This window comes from Thamnophis elegans, chromosome 6 (assembly GCF_009769535.1).
Source record: "Thamnophis elegans isolate rThaEle1 chromosome 6, rThaEle1.pri, whole genome shotgun sequence".
NCBI classification, from domain to species: Eukaryota; Metazoa; Chordata; class Lepidosauria; order Squamata; family Colubridae; genus Thamnophis; species Thamnophis elegans.
The window spans coordinates 15,353,982-15,381,671 of NC_045546.1; the positions used below are offsets into that span (position 1 = coordinate 15,353,982).

At 40.7% G+C, this 27,690-nt stretch overlaps 1 protein-coding gene across 1 annotated transcript; it reads right to left on the reverse strand.

Moving 5' to 3' along the window:
* MMP20 (matrix metallopeptidase 20) lies at positions 1-27,690 on the reverse strand. The gene is given in 12 exon segments (XM_032220146.1): positions 1-64; positions 66-99; positions 2,304-2,407; positions 3,359-3,515; positions 6,413-6,552; positions 10,634-10,784; positions 13,403-13,564; positions 14,945-15,070; positions 17,906-17,971; positions 17,974-18,053; positions 23,841-24,085; positions 27,565-27,690. Coding segments are annotated over 12 exon segments (1,455 nt in total).

A 27,690-nucleotide genomic window follows, 5' to 3' on the forward strand; every position in this document is an offset into this window, starting at 1 on the left:
TCAGCAGCCCACCCAAGAGCTGGATTTCACAACGTTAACCACATCTTCCTTTTCTCTGTCATATATAAGCTTTGGGGCCTGAAAAGAAGTAAATGAAACCTAAAAAAAAGGAAAAGGGGGAAAAAAGGAAGAGAAGGATTCAAAGAAAATTATTGTTATTAGGCTCTGAATATAGCAAGTCTATCATAGATTACACAATACTGTCCCATGATATTTCGATCTGCGAACTCTATTTAGTCCTTTTTAATTTATAAAGGAACATACAGTCACAAACTAAAAGAATTTAATTACATTGAAGGCATTTTTTGCTGCTCTAGCAGCCTTCTTTGAGGGAGGGTCAGTTGAATTGGGACAGTGAGTTCCAGAGTACGTCATTTGGAAAACTACTGAAGAAGTAATTGTTCTCCCTTGGGGAATAGAGTGATTTTAAAGCTCACTTGAATTATTTTTTTTGTTTCGGTCTTGTTCTGAATATTTTCATTATGTTGGTTAGTTATATATTTCTCATTCTCTCTCTCTCCCCCCTTTCCACATATAATAGCTTGCACTTCATCCTACAACATCTTGAATCACCAAAGAGCTACATAAGGGTCCTCTTTGTAGACTTTAGTTCATCATTCAATACCATCATACCGGACATTCTTCTAACTAAACTAAATCAGCTAGTGATACCTGAACACACTTGTAAGTGGATCACAAGCTTCCTAACAGACAGGAAGCAGCAAGTGAAGCTAGGCAAAATCACATCAGATACCTGTACAATTAGCACAGGAACCCCCCAGGGCTGTGTGCTCTCTCCACTTCTCTTCTTTCTATATACCAATGATTGCATCTCAAACGATCCATTTATTAAACTACTGAAGTTTGCACACGATACAACAGTAATTGGTCTCATTCAAGACAACAATGAAACCTCATGCAGTTGAACAACTAGCCTTGTGGTGCGACAGAATCATGTAACACACTCAGAACCATAAAAATGGTGGTGGACTTTAGGAGAAACCCTCCCATACTGCCACCTCTTACAATACTAGACAACACAGTATCAACAGTAAGACTTCAAGTTTCTAGGTTCTATCATATTCCAAGACCTAAAATGGACACCTAACATCAAAAACATGATCAAAAAGCACAACAAAGAATGTTCTTTCTGCCCCACTCAGAAGCTCAAACTGCCCAAGGAGTTGCTGATCAGTTCCACAGAGGAATTATTGAGTCTGTCATCTCCACCTCATAACTGTCTGGTTTGGCTCTGCAACCCAACAAGACAGACACAGACTTTAGAGGATAATTAGAACTGCAGAAAAACCAATTACTGCCAACCTGCCTTCCATTGAGGACCTGTATACTGCACGAGTCAAAAGAGGGCTGTGAAAATATTTACAGACCCTTCACATCCTGGACATAAATTGTTTCAACTCCTACCCTCAAAATGATGCTATAGAGCACTGCACACCAAGACAACTAGACACAAGAACAGGTTTTTCCTGAATGCCATCACTCTGCTAAACAAATAATTCCCTCACCACTGCAAACTATTCACTAAGCTGCATTACTATTATATTAGTCTTCTCATCATTCCTACCACCCATCTCCTCCCACTTATGACCCAGGACTGTAACTTTGTTGCTTGTATCCTTACGATTTATATTGATACTGATTGTTTCCCAATTGCTTATTTGTAGCCTATGACTATCATTAAGTGTTGTACCTTATGATTCTTGACAAATGTATCTTGTCTTTTTATGTACACTGAGACCATAAGCACCAAAGACAAATTCCTTGTGTGCCCAATCACACTTGGCCAATAAAGAATTCTATTCTATTACTATTTGCTTAATTGTTGGTCTTTGTAAGTCAGGACACTATACATTCAATGAATAATGAATGAATGAATGAATGAATGAATGAATGAATGAATGAATGAATGATCAATCAAGCCCAACTAGCCTGAGCAGTTTGAGGACTTGGAATCCCATCCATTAGATGAGAACCAGAATATTGCCTTGGGAGTAGGAAATCCATGTTTAAGTCCTCTCCCTGCCATCCCCGGTCAAATAACTAATTCACTGAGTTTAGCCTGTTGACCTACTTATTCTACAGCATCATATTATGAATAAAAAGAGGATGAGGAAAATACATACTTTAAAGTAAATGTGATAACTAAAGAAAGTATGATTCGAAAATAAAAAAAAGCAGAGATGTCTTGAAAAACATCCAGAAAAATTAAATGGCAAGAGATTTTAACAAGAATGTTTTAAAAATCTGCTTGAAACAAATCACACGATGGAGAGAATACTTACCATTAACTTCTACCGCAGCATCTATTCGACCATTAATTCCTGAAAATTCATCCTCAATGGCCTTTGGGAAGTCTTTGTCCATCTTCCGCTTTGTTTCATCATAGCTTGAAAAAAAGGAACATTGTAAAGAAGAAGTTCTATGTATAGATGTAGTGTTTTGAAAAAAAAAGTGTTACATAAGAGTTGAGGTGAACTTGGAAATTAATTTAGCAATAATTCTTGCAATATCACAGTTTAAGTAAGCCTTTTTTCTAACTATGCCTTTGCCTTTTTTCTAAATATATACACTATGAATACCAATGCTGCACAACTGCACAACTTTTGACAATAGCATCTAAACCAATTGTCATTGCCATACCTCCAAGCAGAGAATTATAGCAAATATGTATGTATAAATGAAGGAAATATTTACCATTGTCTGTTCTGAGTTGCATAGATTTAATTATTTTCACTAATTTTCTTTAGATATGTGGTGTCCTATACTTGTCTGTTTGTGGCACCGCTTGCCCATTTTTTGGACAACATCTTTAATTAACGTGGAAGATACGTATGTGTGCAAAAGGAACTGAATATATAGATCAATTTTTGCTTATTAGGGCCAAGCTTTTAAAAGCTACTGAATGAAACTCTCATCCATTAAAATCATGTTCCTATGCTGTCTTGACATATTTCCTGGCAAGACATAAGAACAGGAAAAAGTGGATTGCCCAGTTCATAAGTAATTGATCCAGGAAAAATCCAATTTCAATCTGATTCCTGTAAGAAAATCTGTATTTGACATTTATGTATCTTTCCCACTTGCAAACTGATAAAGGAAGAAGAAATTTCAAGGCACACCAGGAAAGAAACTATCCTATCACAACGAGAAATGTAAAAGTTATACAATCACCCCTCTCTATCTGTTGGCTAAATAGATGCGGGGTATCCCTGTTACTGGCTGAGGAAATATTCAAGTACTATGAACAAGAAAATATTTCCCCCTCGGTCCCTGTTCAACGCCAAGCAATGAAATTTCATGATCATTTAAAACCTATTTTTATTAGGAGACAACAAACCTGTAAAATTCGTCTTCTACAAAGAAGAGGGTCTTCTTTTCATCTCTCAGGTAGACAGCTGCATCTATGTGTTGCACATTTCTAGAAAATCCAAAATCTGCAATAGACCGAGGAGGGCCCTGCATGTGGAAACCGTGAGTTGTCCAATAATGAGGACCTGGCAATAAATAAATAAATAGATAAATAAAATGACCCTACATAATCTTGCACTAGTAATTTGAATTTCTAATGTTTATAGAATATCCTAGGGCAGTGTTGGCAACCCGTTTTCGGCACTGAGAGCTGAAAAGGGAGCACGAGCAAACGTCCGTGCGCATGTGCGCCAGAAATCGGAAGATATGCTGCCTGGTGTGCATATGGGGGGAAACACTGAGAAAATGGGAAGAGATGCACACCGGTCCACCTGGTCTTCCGGTTTCTTGTGCAGATGCAAAGACCAACTGGCTGGCGCACATGCACGCACCAGAAACGGGAACCTAAGCTTCCCAGAACACGTTGCACCCCAGGAAGCTACTCTTCCGGTTTCGGCACTTCTGCATGCACGAAGACCAGCTGGCATGTGTGTGCCAGAACATGGAAGGCCAATGGGTGACAGCTGGTGTGCCCGGAGAGATGGCTCTGTGTTGTGGCCAGGCAGGAGCCGTTGGAGCTGCCACCAGACTCTGACAGCAAAGGGCTCCCTATGAGTCGGCTCTGGAGATGTGGAGGACCCTGGACAGGTTCCGACTCCGAGCAGGGTGCAGAGAGGCTGGTTGGCCACCAGGAGGTGCCTGAGCCTTGGACCAGTGGGGAGGAGACAAGGGAGAGTGATCCGGATGTCAGCAGTGAGTTGTTCCTGAATGCCCGGCACCGAAGAGCTGATAGGCGTAAGGAACAGTTGCGCAGTTACAGGAGATAATTGCACTCAGCTGGTGGTAGGCTCCTCTCAAGATTATAAGAGGAATGTTTGTGCACCGCCCCATTGCATGACTCAACACATTGACTAAAAGTTGGAGAACTTTTCTGGCTAGCTTGGCAGACTGGATTGCTGCCAAGGCTTATACTGTGCTGGTTTGCTGCCACGGACTGTCTGTCTTTAAATAATTCCTTAAAGTATCTTTGGTCGCGCGTGCGTTGGTGTGGGACGAGGGGGGTCATAAAAGCTCTGTGTGCTACTTCTGGCACGCGTTCCATAGGTGTGATACACGTGTCCTACGGGCACCTTCTTTACTGCTCTGGAATCAATTCAAACCTGTGTGATCACGCTGCCATTGTTTGGTTTTCACAGTTTTTGACTCAGTAAGAACAAAACCGAAACTTTCACGGACCTATTGCCAGGTGTTAGTGCCATTTGGTGTAGATGTTGGTGACCATCTCCTCTTCTAAGCCACGGTCTCGATTTTTACAAACCTCAAGCTAAACAACTTCAAATAATGATCAGAGTAGAATAACAATAATTATTACTAATAGTACTGTAATGTTAATTGCAAAAAGCAGCTTACATTTGCAACAATACCTTTAATACCATCAAACCACAAACCTCTGCCTAGCCCAGCTTCCTTGGGAAAGACTCGCAAAGCGGACAAAAATATCAAATCCAGCCTAAGTGTCTGGCGACTGTGTGGCCAACATAATAGTAAAGGGCATGGAATAGTGGGTAGCATGGCTGGGATGGTGTGGTCAGGATTGGTGTAGCCCTTTGATGTCCTGCAGGTGCATATCGCCCTCCTGGGCTCCATTTTTGGTTGTGATGACCTCCATGCCAGCCCTCTGCCAGCAAAAAACACAGTCCGGGAAGACCACATGTGGCTCTCCTGGGCTCTGTTTTCACTGGCAGAGGGCTGCCAGCTGGCCCTCACAGCTGAAAATGGAGCTTGGAATGGCTATGTGCCGCCCTCCCCAGCTCATTTTTACTGGCAGATGGTACCATGGGCTGGTCCTTTGTTCTTTCTCAGGGCCAGATCTAAACACACATTGGGCCGGAACCGGCCTGTGGGTCTTTAAGTATGACACCCTGACCTAGTGTTACTCTTGGGGTTAATCTGGGTGTTGATTGCTGCAAAACAGCAGTCTTCGTTGTTATTGACACACACCAACGTGCCTACCGTCCCTGTTCTAACAACTCCATTTATTTGTAATCATTTTATGTATTCATAATCTTGTATATACCATATTTTTGGACCATAAGACACACCGGTATATAAGACGCACTAAGATTTGAAAGAGGTAAGTAAGAAAAATAGCGTTTGTCCTACCTGGCCCCCAGGAGCACTCTGTAGGCTCCAGCAGGGCTGGGGGAAGGCAAAAATGTCCCTGTTTTTGTGAAAATCGGGCAGAAAATGGGCTGTTTTTCACAAAAATGGGGAATTTTTGCCTTCTTCCAGCCCTGCTGACGCCTGCAGAGTCCTTCTGGGAGCTGGGAGAAGGCAAAAAATGCCTCAGTTTTTGTGTAAAATGTCCCATTTTTGCCTATTTTTTGCAAAAACGGGGGCATTTGTGTCCCCCCCCCAGCCCTGCTGAAACCTGCAGAATGCTTCTGAGAGCAGGGGGAATGCAAAGTGCCACCATTTGCAAAAAATGGCCAGTTTTCACAAAATGGGATGCAGGGGTGGGGCTTTGGGAGGCAACAAATGGCTGTATTCGGTGTATAGACCACACCAACATTTCCATGTTCTTTTAGGGGCGGAAAGGTGCATCTTATATTCTGAAAAATATGGTATTATACCTATTATACACGCGTGACGGAACAAATAAATAAAACCTCCTTCAAAATTATGTAGGCATTAGATGATTGACTAAATTGAACTAATCCAATCAAGGAATGCAATGCTCCTGCTCGTGATTGAAAAAGAGCAACTGCTAGTAGAAATTTTATTTATCTCTGCATCCACTGTACTGCTGGTACAGGCCCGGTAATTATATGGGGCAGAACACAGTTAATAGCAGTCTTTCGCCCAAGACTGATTTTAAGGTAAACTAGAACCTTGGTTAAAGGTTACCATTACACAAATGATGAATAGGCATTCACAGATCGAGTTTCCCAGAAAAACAACTCCGAATGTTTTCAAAACTGACCGACCCTTGAAAAAAAAGCAATGCTTCTCTCAGCTATTTCGTAGGCTGCATCCACATTGGACATGAGCTGAGGGAAAGAGCTGGTAATGCTGAGTGGTTGCACATGGCTTGTGAGTTGAGCCTGCCTTCTCCAGAAGTACCTGTTGAGAGGCAGAAATATAAGGAGAAGAAAAGAGAATGTTTTACTGCACAACAAACATACTGTTAGGTAAGCTCCACGTTGGGGAGAGCGAGTACATTCAGAGAAGCGTTGTAGAGTTGTGTTGGAGAACACACAAACCAGCATACAGAGACACTGCAGTTTAAATAGGCTTTTACTTTCGTGGAAATAGAGGCATCAGAGTCTATCAAACAGTCCAAGTCATACACGGATAAGACAGTCATTCATCAATGTCTTTCAGTTAAGGGATAATCCAAATAACATAGTCCAGTAATCATACAAACAGTTCTGGTACACAAAGTTTGCTAGCAGTTGCAAAACTTACAATAGCTCACGGCACTCAGATCATATCAGCCCAGCATCCAACAAACAGAGAGCTAACAGTCATTCTGGCTCCCTCTTATGGCCGATTGAGGAAAACAGCAACCCATCACATTTTACAGCATGATTTAAAGAAACAGGTATAGCATTGTTACATGATTATATATTGCCAACCCAACTGTTAGATTATATTCCTAACACATAGCTCTGAACCTTTGAGAGGACATGGTGATAAGCTTGCAAAATAACTCTATGGGAAGCTTGCTTATTCATAAAATACCATATTTTCTGGACTATAAGACGCATCGGTGTATAAGATGCACACCAAGATTTCGAAGAGGTAAGTAAGAAAAAAAAGTTTTTGTCCTCTCTGGCCCCCAGGAGCACTCTGCAGGCTTCATCGGGGCTGAGGGAAGGCAAAAACAGAGGGCATTTTTGCCTTCCTTCAGCCCTGCTAAAACTTGCAGCGTGCTGCTGGGGGCAGGGGGAAAGGCAAAAACACCTCTATTTTTGTGAAAAATTGCCCATTTTTTCACCCGTTTTTGACAAAAAATGGGATGGGGCTTCGGGAGGCCAAAAATGACTATATTCAGTGTATAAGACACGCCAACATTTCCATGCTCTTTTTGGGGAGGGAAAGGTGCGTATTATAGTCTGAAAAATATGGTAGGTGCTATGTTGAGTTTGATCAATTACAAATGCACATTTAACACCTAGCTAAGCAACATGCAGCGAGAAGCCAAAAGGCCAGTGTGATAAATGCAACCACGCATTTCAAGTTCGGCCCCATCCTTTGTACAACGTGCGGCATTGAAACCAGAATTCTACTTCTGCTTTATGCACAAGGCTAGCTGAGTGAATTTGGGGCAGTCATTCTGTGTCAGCCCCAGGAAGAAGCAGGCAATGGCAAACCACCGAGGAAACTGCATGAGGTCAACATCCACCCCTCATATCTATTAAAAATTGAGGAAAAATAAGAAGTTTGGAAAGGAAGTGCTTGGGTGGAAATGGTGTTCATAAGCAATCAGTTGCCTACCGTTTATTTTGACGGAAGTTTTAACACTGGGAAGTTAGGATTTCTATTCACTGGTAGACGTTTTCTACCAGTGCCACCAGGCTTGAAACTTTGGACTTGGACAACCTTGAACTATGCCACTTACGGTCTGACCTAAGCATTGTACTCAAAATAATCTGCTACAATGTCCTACCTGTCAACGACTATTTCAATTTCAACTGCAATGATACACGGACAAACAATCGATACAAACTCCAGGTAAACCGCTCCAAACTCGATTGCAGAAAATATGACTTCAGCAACAGAGTGGTCAATGCCTGGAATGCTCTACCTGACTCCGTTGTTACTTCCACTAACCCCTCCACAACTTCAACCTTAAATTGTCTACCATGGACCTCACCCCATTCCTAAGAGGTCCGTAAAGAGGGCGTGCATAAGGCACCAGGGTGCCTACCATCCTCGTCTACTGTCCCCGTTTATTTGTAATCATTTCCTGTGCTCATGTCCATGTTTATACTTATACCTGTTACCTTGTACATGTTTGACGAACTGAATAAAATAAAATAAATAAAATAAAAAGTTAAGTCTGACCAATATTTTGGTTGCAAAGCAGATCTCAAAATATAATAACATCAAGCAAAACCAACAACAACAACAAAAACACAAAAAAAGTTCTGATTCTAATTTAGTTGCATTAAGGCAGAATTTTACACCTATGGTCTTAGTTTAAAAAGAAGGGTAGAAAAGAGCCGAGGTGGCGCAGTGGTTAAATGCAGCACTGCAGGCTACTTCAGCTGACTGCAGTTCTGCAGTTTGGCTGTTCAAATCTCACTGGCTCAGGGTGGCTCAGCCTTCCATCCTTTCGGGGTGGGTAAAATGAAGACCTGGATTGTTGTTGGGGGCAATATGCTGACTCTGTAAACCGCTTAGAGAGGCGGAAAGCCCTATGAAGTGATATATAAGTCTAACTGCTGTTGCTATTGCTATTGCTAAAATTAGAGAAGTGAAAAATAACAGAAAGATTCAGGTAAAAGTAATTTTCCTTGACCCTGCCCCCAAAACCTTCAATGAAATTCAGAGAAAATGGGGATTGGGATAGTTTTCCCCTTCTAGTGTTACACAGTGGTGGGTTCCTACCAGTTCAGACTGGTTCAGCCGAACCAATAGTGTTTGGCGGCCTGGGTCACTGGAACTGGCAGTGGCCCAGGCCTGCCATGCCCCCAAACCGGTTCCCCGGTCTCTTCTCCTGTTGCCTGCATGTTTCTGCACATGTACAGAAACAGTTTTCAGTAAACTGTGCATGCGCAGCAATGTGTGGTATGTATGTGCACACAAGCAAAGTGAGCAGCACGCAGGAAAACATTTTGTGTGTGTGCAAAATGCCTCTCTCTCTGCGAACCAGTAGTAAACTGTAGGAACCTACCACTGTGTTACCCCGTACTCACCTACCCACATCTTTCATACAAACAAAATGATCATGGTATGATCTAGAAACTGAACATTTTGCTGGACCAGAGACACCAAAAACAATAATTCATACTCTTGTACACTCTTATTTAGACTACTGCAATTTGCTCTGTGCAGGGTTGCGCATGAACATGTCAACAAAGCTGCAGAAGGCCTAGAACAGGGGTGTCAAACTCAAGACCCGGATCCAGCCTGCGGGGTGTCTAAATCTGGCCTGTGGGGCTGGCCTGGAAATAGCCAACGACTGGCCCGGGGTTCTTTTGGTAACCAAACAGAGCATGAGCGGGCTATGTGCAGCCCTTGCACCCCGATTTGGCTGGCAAAGTGCTACAGGAGACCATCTTAGGCTGTCTCCAATACCCCGGCTCACAGAGCAGAACTTCAGTGCTGATCCATCCTCAAAGAAATCCAGTTTGACACCCCTAGCCTAGAATGTGTTGACCCATTTGCTGACCAGCACTAGTTGGTCAGTTGAATGACAACTTGTCCTGCAGGACCCAGCCTTGACTGATAATGGATTTCTGAGCCAAGAGACTGTTGCTTACGTATAGACCTCTATGAATTGTCTTTTTCAGGTAGAATCTACCTGCCCTACACCATCTAGTAAGGAGAGGATGCTCCAGGATCCAGTCTGATAGAGATTGGGGGAGCTGAGACCTAGAGAATGATGTTCTCAGTAATAGACCCCTCACTCTAGATCAATTTACCTGCCAAGATAGATATGCTGATAGCCTTTTGCAAAATGGTGAAAACAGTACTCTTTAGGGGGGATTTATCTGTAACCAACAGTTTTTAGTTACAGATTTTATTAATAGCATTGACTGTTTTTTAAGTGTTTGATTTTGTGTTTTATTGATGTTTACTTAAGCTGCCTAGAAGTGTGAGAATAGACAGCCACAGAAAAAAAATATTTATGTGAGTCATTGTATATAACTTTCCTTTTTATCTAGTGGACACCATAGAAGTTACGCCTAATGGCAAAATCATTGAGTCATTCTAGAGCAGGAAGCAGAAAGAGAGGAGTTTTAGATGGGTTTTTTCCCTTCAGAACCAAGAGTTTTGTGTGAAACAATCTTATCAAAGGGGATGTTGCCTTTATTCCCCAAAAGGGAATTTGAACCTAAATGGCTATATTTGGTTCATATAGCTAAAAACTGGCCTTCCTAAAAAAAAAAAATCAGGACCGTATTCCTCTTCTAGAAATAAAACTGATAATATTCTACAGTCACTGGGATCTTGGATAAAGAAAGACACTTACCTGTCTTTGAAGAAAAGTAACTCTTTCCCCAGCATCGTTACAGCATCAAATGAAAATTTGGAGTCACAATGATCTGGATTGTATGGGGTTGGTGGTTTGGAAAAAGGCTGACGTGAAACCTGTGGTTTTCGGGATCCAAATTCCCTTGGCCCTAGAAGATGATACAAATTCTCTTTGAATTAGGAGTGAAAATTCATTGGAAGACTAACATGTAGCTGATATGTGTATTGCTTACACATTCTTATTTGTGATCCTCCAAACTTAGATGGATGGGTGGATGGTGGGTGGGTGGATGGATGGATGGATGGGTGGATGGATGGATGGATAGATAGATAGACAGACAGACAGACAGACAGACAGATGATGGATAGATGGATGGGCAGATGGGTGGGTGGGTAGGTAGGTAGGTAAGTAGATAGATAAATAGATAGATGGATAGATGGATGATGGATAGATGGATAGATGGATAGATGGATAGATGGATAGATGGATAGATGGATAGATGGATAGATGGATAGATGACTAGGTGGATAGGTGGATAGGTGGATAGGTGGATAGATGGATAGATGGATAGATGGATGATAGAATTATTTTAGATTATATATTAATATATCAAAGCTACGGTATATGTTAATCTCTTGAATTGTCAAGATATTGCCAAGCAAATTTCCTATTTAATAGCATAAATCTGAAACAAAATTCCAGCATTTTTGCACAAGATTAGTTTTTGGGAATGTTATCATTGAAAAAACTCCTGGATTTTGGAATTTTAGATTTTATTTAACTTCTTGAATTGCTCTCCAAAAGTTACCAGTACCTATTATTCTAATTACCATGTTTTCCTGAAAATAAGACAGGGTCTTATTTCTTTTAAATAAGCGTTTGGCCTTATTTTTAGAGAGGTCTTATTATTTTGCAGGAGGTGGTGAGTGTCACCTCATGACTGCTGCTGTGTTACAATATTTTCATAGAGGGCTTATTTTGGGGGAGGAGGGCTTATTTTTTGGGAGGGCATATTTTAGGGAAACAGGGTATATGGGAGACAGTTTCATTGAAAATGTTGGGATATTTCTAGAAATGCATACTCACTTTAAGATTCAACATAAGCTCTGCAGTAGTTGTAGGTAATCTACATGCCCAGAACTGTGGTTGGGTGTCCATGGAGTTATTGAAAAGAAAATCAAGATGGCGCCATGATGACATGATCAAAGGTCCATCTGTGGTACACATAAAAAACAGGTAGACTTTCAATCACACCATTATGGCCACCATCGTTATCTCTTAACCATACCTTCTAAATATGTTGGGGACCTTTGTAACATTTGGAGACCCCTTGGATACAATTTGTGAAAATCTTAAAAACAGAGTTCTCACCATTTTAAAACATGTATGAAGGTTTAGACCATAATAGGGATCTTTCTCCAAACTCTTGGGGAAATTAAATGAAACTATATGTTCTGTCCATTTTCCCAAGTCACCTCACATGTTGTGGGTCTCAGGTTGCCAAATGGAAAGCAATGTGCCAAAAAGTAAATAGACAGTATAAACAATTGTGACATGTACATGCTAAGTGAGTGGATAATGGGATTTTTAAAAGCATAATAATAATAATAATAATATAATAATAATAATAATAATAATAATAACAACAACAACAACAACAACAACAACAACAACAACAACAATAATATTGTGGAAAAGAAATGGACTCGAGCTGTTGAGCTGCCAACAGCCCCAAAGGCTGTGAATCTCACCAAAGATTAACCACATATAATAATAATAGAAAAGGTGAGATGGAGAAGAAGTCGAAAGACTGTTTAGCATAGGATGGTTAATAATGCACATGTGTGGCTGAATTTGAGCAAGGAAGTTGGTTGAACTCATCCAATTGTGTTTCTGAACAGCCATAATTTAGTATGGAGTCATTAATGCTTCTAGGAATTTGGTTGTTTTCTTTCAGATGTTTCATTACCAAATAAAATAACATTATCAATGCTTGTGGGGCATAGGGTTTGCTCTCTTTTATATATTATTGGCTTGCCCTGTTAGTGTTGGTGGGAATGGTCATGGTAGTTCCTTGGGCTGTTATTTACAGCACTCAGACAAACAAGCTAACAGTAAACAACAGCCCAAGTTCAACCCTGAATTAAAATATTCTCATCTAAAGTTTAGTATGACAACATCAGGTAACGATTAAAGGCAAAAGTAAAGGTTGTGCTAGCCATTCTCGACTCTAGGGGGCGGTGCTCATCTCTGGTTCAAAGCCGAAGAGCCAGTGCTGTCCGAAGACGTCTCTGTAATCATGTGGTTGGCATGACTAAATGCCAAAGGCACACAGAACGCTGTTACCTTCCCATCAAAGCTGGTTCCTATTTTTCTACTTACATTTTACATTCTTTTGAACTGCTAGGTTGGCAGAAGCTAGGACAAGTAACAGGAGCTCACTCCATTACATGGCCCGGGGATTCGAACCTCCGAACTGCCAACCTTTCTGATCCACAAGCTCAGCGTCTTGGCCACTGAGCCACCGCGTCCCTTAGGTAATGATTAGTAGGTGTTAATTAACCCCAGCCAGGTTAGATAATTTATCTCATGTAATATTAATAATCCTACTTTATAAAATGGAGACAGCCCTGCATGAATAAAGAATGCTAATGTTTTGCATGAATTACTAAAAAAAGGGACTGTTGTAAGGAAGTAAATAAATTAAATGTAAAGAATTTAAAATGTTAAGAGGGAATCTTAAAGAGAAAAAGCAATATGTGTTACCATATAATGCCTGAATCCCTTTCACATCATCTTTTGGGAGTCGGAAACCAAAGGGGTGCTGATATTTGTAGGTTGGATACATCAAAGAAGATGGATCCGTAGAATGGGCCAGGCCCAGTGCATGACCAAATTCATGAGCAGCCACAGTGAATAAGTTGAATCCTATATAATAACAAAATACAATGTTAATATTAATAACAACTATAGCTTTGTTGGATTCCTTGCTTTACTATTGTGATCTAGGAATCACTTGAGTTATCAGTGTTTCTCAACCTTGGCGACTTTAAGTCCTGTGGACTTCAACTCCCAGAATCCCCCAGCCAGCTGTGCTTTTTTTTCTTTCAAGTTTTTTATTTTTTATAAATGTATCAAATCTATATGTAAACAGTGTGACATCTAGGTGTCATGCATTTTAATACAAATAGAACTAACAAAATTAATCAGAATTATTACAGTCAATCAACTTGTATATTTCTAGTAAATAATACGCATAGGTCCTAAATTGCAATTTCATTGTTCAGTTATTACATGTTTTCTCTTGTATTGCTTTCAATTTATTATATAAAAATGTATACATTGATATTCCCCCTTCTCTTAATTCTGTCACCTATTCCAGCTTTTAATCATATCACCCTTTATTAAAAGACTTTTCCTTTCTTTTCTTTCTAACTTCTAATCATTCACCTACCTAAAAAAAGAAAGAGAAGAGAGAGAGAGAGAGAGAACGAGAGAGAGAGAAGCAAAACAGAACAACATAAAAGAAAAGAAATCATCCATCCATAGTCTCTTGCCCGCTTCACAGGGGTGCGTTTCCACGGTTCACGGCGGGTCCCCACGAACCGGTTGGTTGGTGAACCCGGAAGTAAGTAACTTCCGGGAACGGCAAAGGGCCCACCCGCCCGCCCCGCGCTCCTTACTGGTCTTTGAAGGCTTCTGCGCTTCCACGCAGGCGCATGGCACATACAGCGCCTGCGTGATTCTCCGCGAGCAGCTGGATGGCACATACAGCGCCTGCGCGAGTCTCCGCGAGCAGCTGGAGCATCGCGCAGGCGCTAAGACGCATGCGTGAACTGCGTGCGTGCACGAGGACGCTGCCGGCCCAGTTCCAACCGAACAGGTTGGAACAGGATTAGCAACCCACCCCTGCCGCTTCAATACTATAATTGCTATGCTTTAAGAGAAAGAGAGGGAGAAGAAAAAGCAAACCAAAACAATGATTAAAATACAAGCCAATATGTTAAGGAGGTTGCTAAAATCCATTAACCTATAAGCAATTGATAGTCCTGATCTTCCAGGGTAGGGAACTATCTAGAAATCAAGGAAGTTCTAACCTACAGAATCTACTGAAAAGCAAACTTCATTCCAGTTGAACTAAACACTATGCATTGCAATACGTAGTGGTTTTCCTGTGACTTAAGGATCAAGATACATCCTTTTTCAGTTCATTTCTGGTCGCTTGCATATTTGTTTATACAGAGGATTGGTTTTGAACAAATTGCCTTTTCAAAGTATTTTCATATTAGTGTATAGTTTTATACCTACCATTCATCCCCATTGTCCATTTCTCTGCGTTGTCAAAATGAGTGTCTCCACCCAGTCCTTCCCCGGGTGCAAAAGCATGGGCTAAGGTCCCTCGCGGCCCATCAAATGGGTAGGAGTCCCCGTGGTCTATCAGAATATAAAAACAAAATGGCACCTTAGAATGATCAGAAAATTAGAATGTACTCCAAACTGCACGATGTTTTTCTATTCTTAGTATGCTAGAATCCTATAAATGAAAGAGGCTCCATGTAACTTGGCAATGACTGTAGAATTGCTATCAAATAAACCAGTGACCAAGTAGCCATTTGATTTTAAAGCAATCTTTGATAAATTAGGATGAAGTTGGCTTTAATTTACCGTATTTTTCGGAGTATAAGACGTACCTTCCCCCCAAAAGAGTGCATCTTATACACTGAATGCAGCATTTTTAGACTCCCGAAACCCCCATCCCTTTGCAAAAATAGCTGTGCATAGTCTTTAGGAGGCTTCCAGAGTGCTTCTGGGGGCTAGGGAGAGCAAAAAATGAACAAAAAACAGGGCGTCTTTTGCTTGTTTTTGCCCCCACCCCACAGGAGTGTTCTACAAGCATCCTAAAGGCTATACATGCCCTTTTTCTGACAAAAAACAGAACCATTTTGTGAAAAACTGGTCATTTTTTGCTCATTTTTGGACCTCCCCAGTCCCCAGGAGCACTCTACAAGCCTCCTAAAGGCTATGCATGCTCTTTTTTTAAACAAAAATAGGCCCGTTTTCATGAAAAACGGGCTGTTTTGGGGAGGCCTGAAGAATGCAAAAACTTTTTTTCTTAATTTGCCTCTTCAAAATCTTGGTGCATCTTTTACTCTGAAAAATACGGTAGGTTTTTTTTACCCGCTAGCATTCAGTGAATCAGAACAGAAGCTCCACCGTAACATCTGAAATAGCATAGGCCCTTCCTCAGAACACACAAAGTTGTGTTGAACTTCTTTGTTTAGCTTCCTATTACAGTTAGTCCTCAACTTACAGCAGTTCATTTAGTGACCGTTCAAAGTTATGGCAACACTGAAAAAAAAATGGACTTATGACCATTTTTCACACTTACGACCTTTGCATCATCCCCACGGTCACAGGATCAAAATTTTCAGATGCTTGGCAACTGGCATCTACTTATGACAGTTGCAGTCTTCCGGGATCACATGATTCCCCTTTTGCGACCTTCTGACAAGCAAAGTCAATGGGGAAGCCCGATGTGCTTAACAACAAGGTTACTAATTTAGCAATGGATTGTGATTCACTTAACAACTGTGGCAAGAAAGGATGTAAAATGGGGCGAAGCTCACTTAACATGTGTCTCACTTAACAATAGAAATTTGGGGCTGCATTGTGGTCATAAGTCGAGGAGTCTCTGTATAGCAGAATTAATACAGGTACTCGTGGACTTACAAATTTTTGTTTAACAACAGTTTGAAGTTACAGTATATCACGGAAGTGAGTACACCTCCTCACATTTTGCAAATATTTAAGTATATCTTTTCTTTTCTTTTTTTTTAAAAAAAAACAATACCTCTTTTTATTGTTGTCAATAAAGAGGTATCAAAATTAAAAGAGGAAAAAAATTACAAGGGATGGAACTGAACTAGAAGGAGCGGATGAAGGGAAATGGAGGTGGGACGACGCCGGATGCCAACCGAAGACACGAACATTGTAAAACACACAGGGCTGCGAGAGGGGGAGGAGGGCAGTGAGGAAGCAGCCAGCAAATTGGGGGCTGGGGGGGAGAAGAGGATACAGTGGGATGCGAGAGAGGCTCAATCAGAAGAACGCCATGTGGGCCAAGGAGTAGAGAGGGAAGAGAGGTATGTTAGGCTCTTAGGAGTCATCTTTGCCCATTGGGACTGTCTCTGTCGTCTTCCCCTTCTTCGGTTCCTTGTCGTCGCCCTTGATGGACTCCAACTGGTCGTCTCCTCGGTCTTCGTTGTCGTCATCGTTAAGTATATCTTTTCATGTGACAACATTGAAGAAATGACACTTGGCTACAATGTAAACTAGTGAGTATACAACTTGTATATCATGTAAATGTGCTGTCCCCTCAAAATAAGGAAATACACAGCCATTAATGTCTAAACTGCTGGCAACAAAAGTGAGAACTGCACCAGTGGTGGATTGCTCTTCCCTTCACTATTGGTATGCTGCTCCTAGTTCATTTGTGCACACGCTGGACATGCACTGTGCATGCACCTGATGTGCACTGCGCATGGAGGCACATTCCACCACCCCTGCGACACCCAGCTTCTTGTCGTCACTGTGTGCGCATGCACAATTGGCCTGGTTGCCTTAAAATAGGTATGGAATGCGGGCGGGTGGGCCAAACAAGACACCATACTGGTACAGTGGCCGCTGCTCCTGACTACAACCGGTACGGCCATACCGGGCCATACCGGGCAGAACCCACCACTGTACTGTACCCTCCCGATCTCCATTGTCACTGGCAGAGGGTTGCAGGAGGCCGTGGCAGCCAAAAGCAGAGCTCGGGAATCTGTTTTCGCTGGCAGAGCACTCAGGCGCCCCCGACTGGAGTGATATTGAGTTAGCCACGCCCCCACTCCCCCAAGGTCAAACACAACCCTGATGCAGCCCTCAATGGAATCGAGTTTGACACCCTGAAGCTTTTGGCTAAGAAGCATAAGTGTCTTTTCCTTTCCTTTTGCCAAACTGACAGGCATTTAGCACTCTTTAAATATCATAAGAAATATATCACATCATGTTTCATTGCATCCGATGAAAGTGTTTCCTAAAACACCGACTCCATGTTCACCTCATCCATACTCACATGGCGGCCTTCCAACCCAAAATTGCTTAGAAATTTAATAGTTGCATTCTTTTGAAAATGTTGCCAGCTCTTTCCCAGGATAAACCTAGCCTGCTGAGAATAAAGGCAAATATCTGAAATTCAGTATGACGGATAATACGAAGAGCAGTTACCTCCATTTTCAAATGATATCATGATGTCTGCTTCTCCTGTTTTTGCTCTGATGAAGCTCAAGGGGCAGCAGCACTCCATGTTCTCAGACCCATCTCCACAGCCTTCTCAACTTCTGCCTGCGTTAGGCTAGCGGTGTATTTTTTTATTCTGTGGAGAGGAAGGCACATGTAGGAGATGACCAGGCTGAGCCCAAAGGAGGCATCAAACATGTCATCAGTCTCAAGTCCCTTTGCGCCCACAAGAGATTTAAGTCCAGCCCACCTGGAATTCCATTTATCTACCGTCAATTTGCCTTGACCGTTAGCAGTTCAGATTCTTGTAAAGAGTTTAAGCTTGCAATACACAGACACAGACACAGACACAGACACAGACACAGACACATCTATCTATCTATCTATCTATCTATCTATCTATCTATCTATCTATCTATCTATCTATCTATCTATCTATCTATCTATCATCTATCTATCTATCTATCATCTATCTATCTATCTATCATCTATCTATCTATCTATCTATCTATCTATCTATCTATCTATCTATCTATCTATCTATCTATCTATCTATCTATCTATCATTGAACTGCCTGAACTCTTCTCCTAAATGTGCTTTTTCAAGAGGAAACTGGACTTTTTTTTAAAAGGCATTTCGCTTCTCATCCAAGAAGTTCCAATTTGCTTTGACCGTTAGTAGTTCAGATTCTTGTAAAGAGTTTAAGCTTGCAATAAACCTATACATATATTCACTTGAACTGCCTGAATTCTTCTCCCAAAGTTGCTTTTTCAAGAGGCAGCTGGACTTGTTTTTCTTTGAAGATGATTGACTTGGATGAGAAGTGAAACTTCTTCAAAGAAATAGAAGGAAGTCCAGTTGCCTCTTGAAAAAGTACCTTTGGGACAACCATGACCTGGATGACCGAGACGGAGACGTTTGACGGAACCCTTGATTTCCAGCCATTAACAGCACATTTCTGGACATACGTATAAAAAGATTGGAGTGAGACAGCGTGTGGCCAGGTAGCGAAAAGGGTTTTAGAATATGTGAAGCAGTTACAAAGCAATCGTAGCTAGGCTGGTCCTTAGAGCAAAAAGCCAAAATGGATACCAAGGCAATGTTTTTATTTAGAAGTGCAAATTCTTGAGGTTTTCAGAATTCGTTATCAGGCATGATGATAGCAAAAATCCTGTCTTGCTCCAGACCAGTGGTTGTCAACCTGGTCCCTACCGCCCACTAGTGGGCATTCCAGCTTTCATGGTGGGCAGTAGGGGTTTGCTGTAACTCTGCTTTATAAATTTTATAAAGTAAAGTTACTTCCCTACTTTATAAATCACCATTACTGTGGACCCGGAGGGCGGTTAGAAAATGTTACTACTAACAGAGATACAAAAGTGGGCGGTAGGTATAAAAAGGTTGACTACCCCTGCTCCAGACAGTGACCTGGATTGCAACAATATATCATCGAGGTAGCATTGGACACGCACGGGCAAAACCCTCAGATGTGCTGCCAATGCTACCAGCACCTTGATGAATGCCCCGGGGGGGGGGCAGAGGAAAGTCCAAATGGCAGGGCTTTATACGGATAGTGCCCCCCCCATAACAGAACCTTAAATATTGACAGTGTTTGGGTAGAATAGGAATGTGCAGGCAAGCCTCCGTCAAGTCAATGGACGTGAGGAGGTCACCTTCCCGCACCCCTGCTAGAATAGAATGCAAAGAAGTACATTTTAAACCTCCGATATTTTAGGTGGTGATTGAGCTGTTTCAGGTCTAGAATTGCTCTCCAACCCTCCGGGGTTTTGGGAATAATGGAAAAAATCGAATAGAATCCCTGATGCAATTGGTCATCCAAATACCAGTTGGACAGCCCTGATGTCCAGGAGGTGTAGCATTGCCGAATTCATGATGGATTGTTTGTCTGGATTGCAGGACATCAGGCAATGAATAAAGAACCTCGGGGTAGGGTGGAGTGGAGAGGAATTCTAGAGCTAAGCCTGACCTAATGGTATGCTGTACCCAGTCGTCGGAGGTAATCTCGTCCCATCGGTCTGCGCAGTGTTTCTCAACCTTGGCAACTTGAAGATGTCTGGACTTCAACTCCCAGAATTCCCCAGCCAGCATTCGCTGGCTGGCTGGGGAATTCTGGGACTTGAAGTCCAGAAATCTTCAAGTTGCTAAGGTTGAGAAACACTGCGTCTGCGAAAGGGCAGAGAAGAAAAAAAACTCTTATTTTCATTTATGGAATACAGATTTACAGGTATTCCTCAATTTACAACACCTCATTTAGTGACTTTTCAAAGATAACAGAAAATTGTGATTTATGATCATATTATGACTAGGGCCGCCTTTCGCGACCATTTTACAAACAAAGTTATCCCGCTTCATTTAACAACAGTACTACTAACTTAACTGCAGTGAATGGCAGGGACATTCATAAAAACGGAGCAAATTTCACTTTACAACTGTCTCATTTAGCAACAGAAATTGTGGGCCTCATTGTGGTCGCAAGCTGAGGATGATCTTCATTGTTTATTTTGAAAAGAAATTGGGTGAAAAAAAATTATGGAAAAATTATTGCATGGGAACACTTTAAATTTAATCAATGGGAACCCCTATAAACAGTAGTTTATATAGTTTAAAGCCATATAATTGTTTATGATAGGTTGCAATGATAGTTTCAAACAGCCTGTAGATGGTGCTCCAGTTATTTGGGAGTTATTTGTTGAATCAGTCATTCTGATAGTGTTAGTGCAAAGAAAATTGCATGCAATGCTCACTCAACTGAAACAAATACATTCAGGACGGAGTTAGTAGAAGTTAAATGCTCCCATGCATAGGTCATAAATTGTAGAAACGGTGCACCTATAGGATTGTCAGTGGATCTTGATGAACAGGAAAAAAAAAACTGTTCTTTTTCCTTTGTGAATTTATGTCTATATATTTTTAATGCAACTTCTACCAGATACAGAAATTACTGCTTTATGTGTTTATTTGGCAAGGTGGATGCCATTTAATCTGGACCAGAGGTGATATTCAGCAGGTTCTGACCAGTTCTGGAGAATGGGTAGCAGAAAGTTTGAGTAGTTCAGAGAACCTGGACTCTGCCTGCCGAGTCCTAGCTGATCAGGAGGGAATGGGGATTTTACAGTATCCTTCCCCTGGAGTGGGGATGGAATGGAGATTTTACAGTATCCTTCCACTACCGCGCCCACCAAGCCATACCCACCAAGCCATGCCACGCCCACCACACCATGTCCACAGAAACGGTAGTAAAAAAAATTGATTTCCACCATTGATCTGGACATCTCTCAAATTTGGCTTGCTTCTTCTCAAACTCTGAGTGTGTCTAATTTTCATCATCTCCCACTTGTGGTTCTCATTTTCTCTTACCCATTTGATGTTTTTTTTAAATCCCCCAAAATCCCATCAAAAAGGAGAAGAAAATTGAACTGTATTACTTGAATTATAGTTTGAGGAATTTTTAATCCAGAATCACTCTAAATTGCATTTTAACTTTTAAATTCAGAAACTGAACTGCTACATTGCATTTCACTTGATGAAAGATTTAGGCTTAAGTTTAAAATCTGTTGCCAAAAGTTCAAAGTGCTGATGGTACTTTTTTTATTTACTGCAAGTATATTTAGAGGGAGTTCAAGGCAGATTACATTAAATGTCATTCCACTTTATCCTCACACTGATCCTGTGACCTAAGTACTATTAAGGGAGAAAGCACTTTATAATCATCTAAAGACTTTCATACATAAACCAAGATTCAGAGCTAGAACATGCTGTCCAACTTTATGCATGTCTTCCCTATTCTATTTATTGGCTGAGCCTTTTTGGGTGGCATACAAACATTTTAAAATTAATATAGTGTGATAAAATATAATGTGCTTATGTGTTATCTGAATATGAAACTTTTAAAACATCAAAAGATAGAAGGTCGTTTAAGAAAGATGGGATACTTTCACGTAAATGTATTCTATTTGAAATATCATAGGAATGTATTTCGCATCTTATAACTTGCATGTGAATATATCAGCAGCTTCCTTTGAAAAACATCACTTGGTATCCCAACGGTGCTTTTTCTAGAGCCAACTGGACTTTCTTGGAGTTTTTTTTAAAAAAAAGATGTTGCGCTTCTCATCCCAGAAGCTTCTATTTTATTTTTCTTTATGTACACTGAGAGCACAGGCACCAAAGACAAATTCCTTGTGTGTCCAATCACACTTGGCCAATAAAGAATTCAATTCAATTCTATTCTATTCTATTCTATTCTATTCTTCAGCTCTGACTGGGTGGTGGAGAAGGGGAGGATTTATATTCCCTGCAGATAGTTGTCATTTGCATTCTTTTAGAGAGTCATTGAGGCCACTTGGAGGCTTGTCTGTGTCACCAGGTTCACCTGAGTAGTGCAAATGAAATTCTTGGATGAGAAGTGAAAGGTCTTCAAAGAAAGAAATTACTGAGCAAAAAATAGAACTCAAACCAGAAGCATTCTTGTTAGGACTACTAGATCACAAAATGGACAAGCAATCTCAATACATAATCATACACATACTCACTGCAGCCAGGATTGCTTTCGCACAAAACTGGGGGAAAAAATCAATGCACCCACAGATGAAACTATAATCAGGAAAATACTCGAATGCGCAGAAGTGGATAAAATGACAATAGAACTAAAAGAAAGAGAAGAATCGAATTTCTATAAAGTATGGAGTAAAATGTATCAGTGGCTAGAAATCAGAAGCCAAAACAGAAAATAGGGAATATAAATATATGGTGATACAAATAATGAATATTATTATAAGTGTTAATACTACGTTTGCTACATTATAGGACAAGTTTAAAGCAACAGGAAGGCAATGTAGAAGGGAGAACTATAATAGCTAAGCAGGAAAGCCAATATAGAAAGCTTTAAAATTACTGTATATTGTTATGTATGTTCTGTGTTTTGTTTTGTTTTTCTTGTTGTGTCTTCTTTACTGTTTTTAAAGATTAAAACATTCAATAAAGATTATTAAAAAAGAAAGAAAGAAAAGTCTTCAAAGAAAAACAAGCAAGTTCAGTTGCCTCTTGAAAAAATACCTTTGGGGACAACCATGACTTGGATGACTGAGAATATCCATAGACATCAGTTGGTATGTTTGTTAGTGAAGTCTGACCCCCTATGGTCAATCTTAGAGCAATGGTTCCCAACCTTTTTGGAACCATTGACTGGTTTTGTAGAGGACAATTTATCCAGGGATTGGGGGGGGGGGGGAGGAAAATGGTTTCAATTTTGCTTGCTTGCCTGTTGCTCACATTCAGCTGTGCAGCCCAGGAATTGTGGACCACTGTCTTAGAAGAATTATTAAAATCCTATATGGCCTAAGTACTGACATACTGAGCTGAGGTGGCAGTGGTGGGATTCAAATAATTTAACAACCAGTTCTCTGCCCTAATGATTTCTTCCAAAAACCAGTTCACCAAACTGCTTAGAAAGTTACCAACCGGTTCTCCCAAAGTGGTGCGAACTGACTGAATCCCACCACTGGCACAGTGGGTAGAGTGCAGTACTGCAGGCTACTTCAGTTGACTGCTAGCTGCATTTCTAGAGTTCAAATCTCACTGGCTCAAGTTTGACTCAGCCTTCCATCCTTCCAAGGTGGGTAAAATGAGGACCCGGATTGTTGATGGAAATATGCTGACTCTGCAAACTGCTTAGAGAGGGCTGTAAAAGCACTATGAAGCGGTATATAAATTCAAGTTATATTGCTGTTGCTGTATACCATTTCTACAATCAATAAGTGAAAGATAAATTTGCCCACCTCCCTCAAATGGCAAATGTTGACACACCTCTATAATCTGTAGTGTATAGACTACTGCCAGAATACAAGACAACTAAACTGCAGAATACCAAATAAGGTAAATATTTCAAGATCAAATATTCATTACCTGTATGTCAGTGTCCTTTTCTTCCACTTAGGTTGCCCAGGGAAAAGTCGATAGTTTTCTACATCCGGGACTCCACATCGAGGCTTCTTTATTATATCCATAGTGCTGTGGTCCAACTTCCCAGTGACCTGTAAGCCAAAGAAAGCTTGCATCTGCTGGACTTTCTTCGCCATGGAATTGGTGCCACTGATCATTTCTCCAACTTGATGTCTTCCTTTTGGTGTGTAATATTTGTCAAGGTATTCCTAAAGGCAGAGACCTAAAGGAGTAAGTTGTCCTCTTACACATCACAACCAAATGTATAGATTTGCATAAAATTAGGAAGCCCTCATTTAAATACTATATAGATCCATGTCTGCTATGATGTATTCCTAAACTGATTGCACTGTGCTCATTTCAGAGGTGGTATTCAGCAGGTTTTGACCAGTTCTGGAGAACCAGTAGCAGAAATTTTGAGTAGTTTGGACAAATGGTAAATACCACCTCTGGCTGGCCCTGCGCCATCTATTTTCTGCCTCCCGAGTCCCAGCTGATCAGGAAGGAATGGGAATTTTGCAGTAACCTTCCCTGGAGTGGGGTGGGAATGGAATTTTTACAGTATCCTTCCCCTGCCACACCCACCAAGCCATGCCCGCCAAGCCACACCAACAGAACCGGTAGTAAAAATATTTGAATCCCACACTATTTCATGTATTTATATATTTACCCTTTAAAAATAATCTTCAATCAGGTTATCATGAAACAACCCCAAAGTACTAAATTCCAGAATAAAATCTTCAAACTAAATCTTGACAATATTAGACAAAACTTACAAAATGAAATAGAAATTCAAACCTAATTGAATAGTAGAATTGAATTGATTCCAATAGCTACTAAATTATCTGTTTAATAAAGGTTGACATCATCATCATCATCATCATCATGTTTATGTGAATTAGTGTTCTGAATATTGTCTTCAATTCAATTCAATTCAAAACCATTTAAATAGGAGCCAGCTGTGTGCAGCAACTGCCAAAAAAGCCAACACAGTTCTAGGCTACATAAACAGAGGGATAGAATCAAGATCACGTGAAGTGTTAACACCATTTTATAATGCCTTGGTAAGGTCACACTTGGAAAACTGCATTCAGTTTCCATCACCATGATGTAGAAAAGATGTGGAGACTTTAGAAAGAGTGCAGAGAAGAGCAACAAAGAGGATTAGGTGACTGGAGACTAAAACATATGAGGAACGGTTGCAGGAACTGGGCCTGTCTAGTTTAATGAAAAGAAGGACCAGGGGAGACATGATAGCAGTGTTCCAATATCTCAGGGGTTGCCACAAAGAAGAGGGAGTCAAACTATTCTCCAAGGCACCTGAGGGTAGAACAAGAAGCAATGGATAGAAACTAATCAAGGAGAGAAGCAACTTAGAACTGAGGAAAAATTTCCTGACAGTTAGAACAATTAATCAGTGGAACCGCTTGCCTCCAGAAGTTGTAAATGCCACAACACTGGAAGTCTTTAAGAAGATGCTGGATAGCCATTTGTCTGAAACGGTATAGGGTTCCCTGCTTAGGCAGGGGGTTGGATAAGAAGACCTCGAAGGTCCCTTCCAACTTTGCTATTGTATTGTATTGTTCAGATACTTATTGTGCTGGGAAACTTTTAAGCTTCTTATTCTCTTTGAAGATGTTTTGAAGGAAAGGATTATGTTCTAAGAAGTCCTTAAAACGAAACCTTCTGCAGCTACTTAAACTGGATATATTACTGCGAAATAAAATACACATATGGGTGTTTCAAGCCCAGTGTGATAAAGTTAATAAAATGACAATTTGATGCTTTTAAAACGATGGTTACAGTCTCCATTTAGTGAGGTAGCAAATCACACAAGCCATGGTTTGCTTAACCAAGATGTCTTAAAGCTATCAAGGACGCAATGGATTTGCAATATGCATTAAATTATAATCATACATCAGCCACAATAGCTTGGTTTACACAACTTGCAAAACTCAACAATATTGCGGCTCAGGACATTACATGGCTATTTTATAATTTATTAGACTGTCTTCTCCAATCTGGAATTTCCTTGATGTGTTGAGACTGCAGCTCTCAAAATTGTCACTTGCCAACAGATGTTAATCTGGAAGCTGCAAGATTATTGAAATATCTATCATCACTCTGTCAAGCAGACATACAGTATGTGTGTCTGGTGTCTATGTGCACAAAGGAAAATGATGAAATGTGCTTTACTATATTGTGACATGAATTCTATGAATTATATAATTGTAAACCAAAGCATAAACGCTTTGCATCTTAACATGCAAATAGGAAGATATCATTTTTTTATTCCTTACTAATATTTAGAGTCAGGCTCATTCTAATGCAGGTTAACATTTTCCAAAATTGCTTTCCTAAAGTTATTAAAATGTTAAGGAAATTATTGCTCAAGTTTCCAATAGCTTGACATTTCTAATCATCCACATTGTTGCAGGTTGCTTAAAGTGCATGCTTAAGATTTAAAGCAAGATTCTATTATATTTTCAGTTTGAAGACTTAAGACTTTCAGTCTTGAGATTTAAGACCCTGTTGACATTTAAAGCATATTTTCCCCAATTGTATAGGAAAGGTAAAGGTTCCCCTTCCACATATGTGCTAGTCATTCCCAACTCTAGGGGGTGATGCTCATCTCTGTTTCAAAGCTGAAGAGCCAGTGGTGTCCAAAGATGTCTCCATGGTCATGTGGCCAGCATGACTAAATGCTGAAGGTGCACGGAACGCTGTTACCTTCCCACCAAAGGTGGTCCCTATTTTTCTACTTGCAGTTTTTACCTGCTTTCGAACTGCTAGGTTGGCAGAAGCTGGGACAAGTAATGGGAGCTCACTCTATTACACAGTACTAGGGTTTAGAATCGCTGAACTGCCGACTTCTGATCGACAAGCTCAGCATCTTAGCCACTGAGCCACCACATCCCTTTTAGTATGGGAAAAGGAAACAACAAAACCAAACGTCTTTTTCTAAATGGTGACAGTGGTATCAACATTTGGGAGGGAAAGGCAGAGTTTCAGTTATACAGCAAAATATTTTTAAAAATGTCATTTAATCCAAAAGAGTTAAAACATCTTCCCTAGTTTCTTCCCGGGGCTATTAAGGGCAGAATCTCAAAACGACAACTTAAATTAAGTCCTGTTGATACCTGCACAACATATTTTTGGTATATGTTAGTCAGATGATTAGGGGACTGGAGGCTGAAACTTATGAAGAACGGTTGCAGGAACTGGGTATGTCTAGTTTAATGAAAAGAAGAACCAGGGGAGACATGATAGCAGTGTTCAGATGTCTCAGGGGTTGCCATAAAGAAGAGGGAGTCAAACTATTCTCCAAAGCACCTGAGGGCAGGAGAAGAATCAATGGGTGGAAATTAAGGAGAGAAGCAACTTAGAACTGAGGAGAAATCTCCTGACAGTTAGAACAATTAATCAGTGGAACAACTTGCCTCCAGAAGTTGTGAATGCTCCAACACTGGAAGTCTTTAAGAAGATGCTTGTCTGAAGTGGTGTAAGGTTTCCTGCCTAAGCAGAGGGTTGGACTAGAAGACCTCCAAGGTCTCTTCCAACTCTGTTATTCTGTTCTGTTCAGTTATGCTAACAGTTAAGCCCAGTTCCATTGAGAAATTCAGTAGGCTTCCCAATGTATGCCTAGAATTGCAGCCTAAATCGTTAAAGCATGCAAACCATTACCCACCTGGGCAATGTAGAAATCACTCCAGTTAGACGCTTTTGGCAATGCGAAAAGAGCCGGGGCTGCAGCTGAGTATTTCAAAGAAAATATCAAAAGTAAAGCTGGGGAGAAGAGGCAAAACAGCTCCAT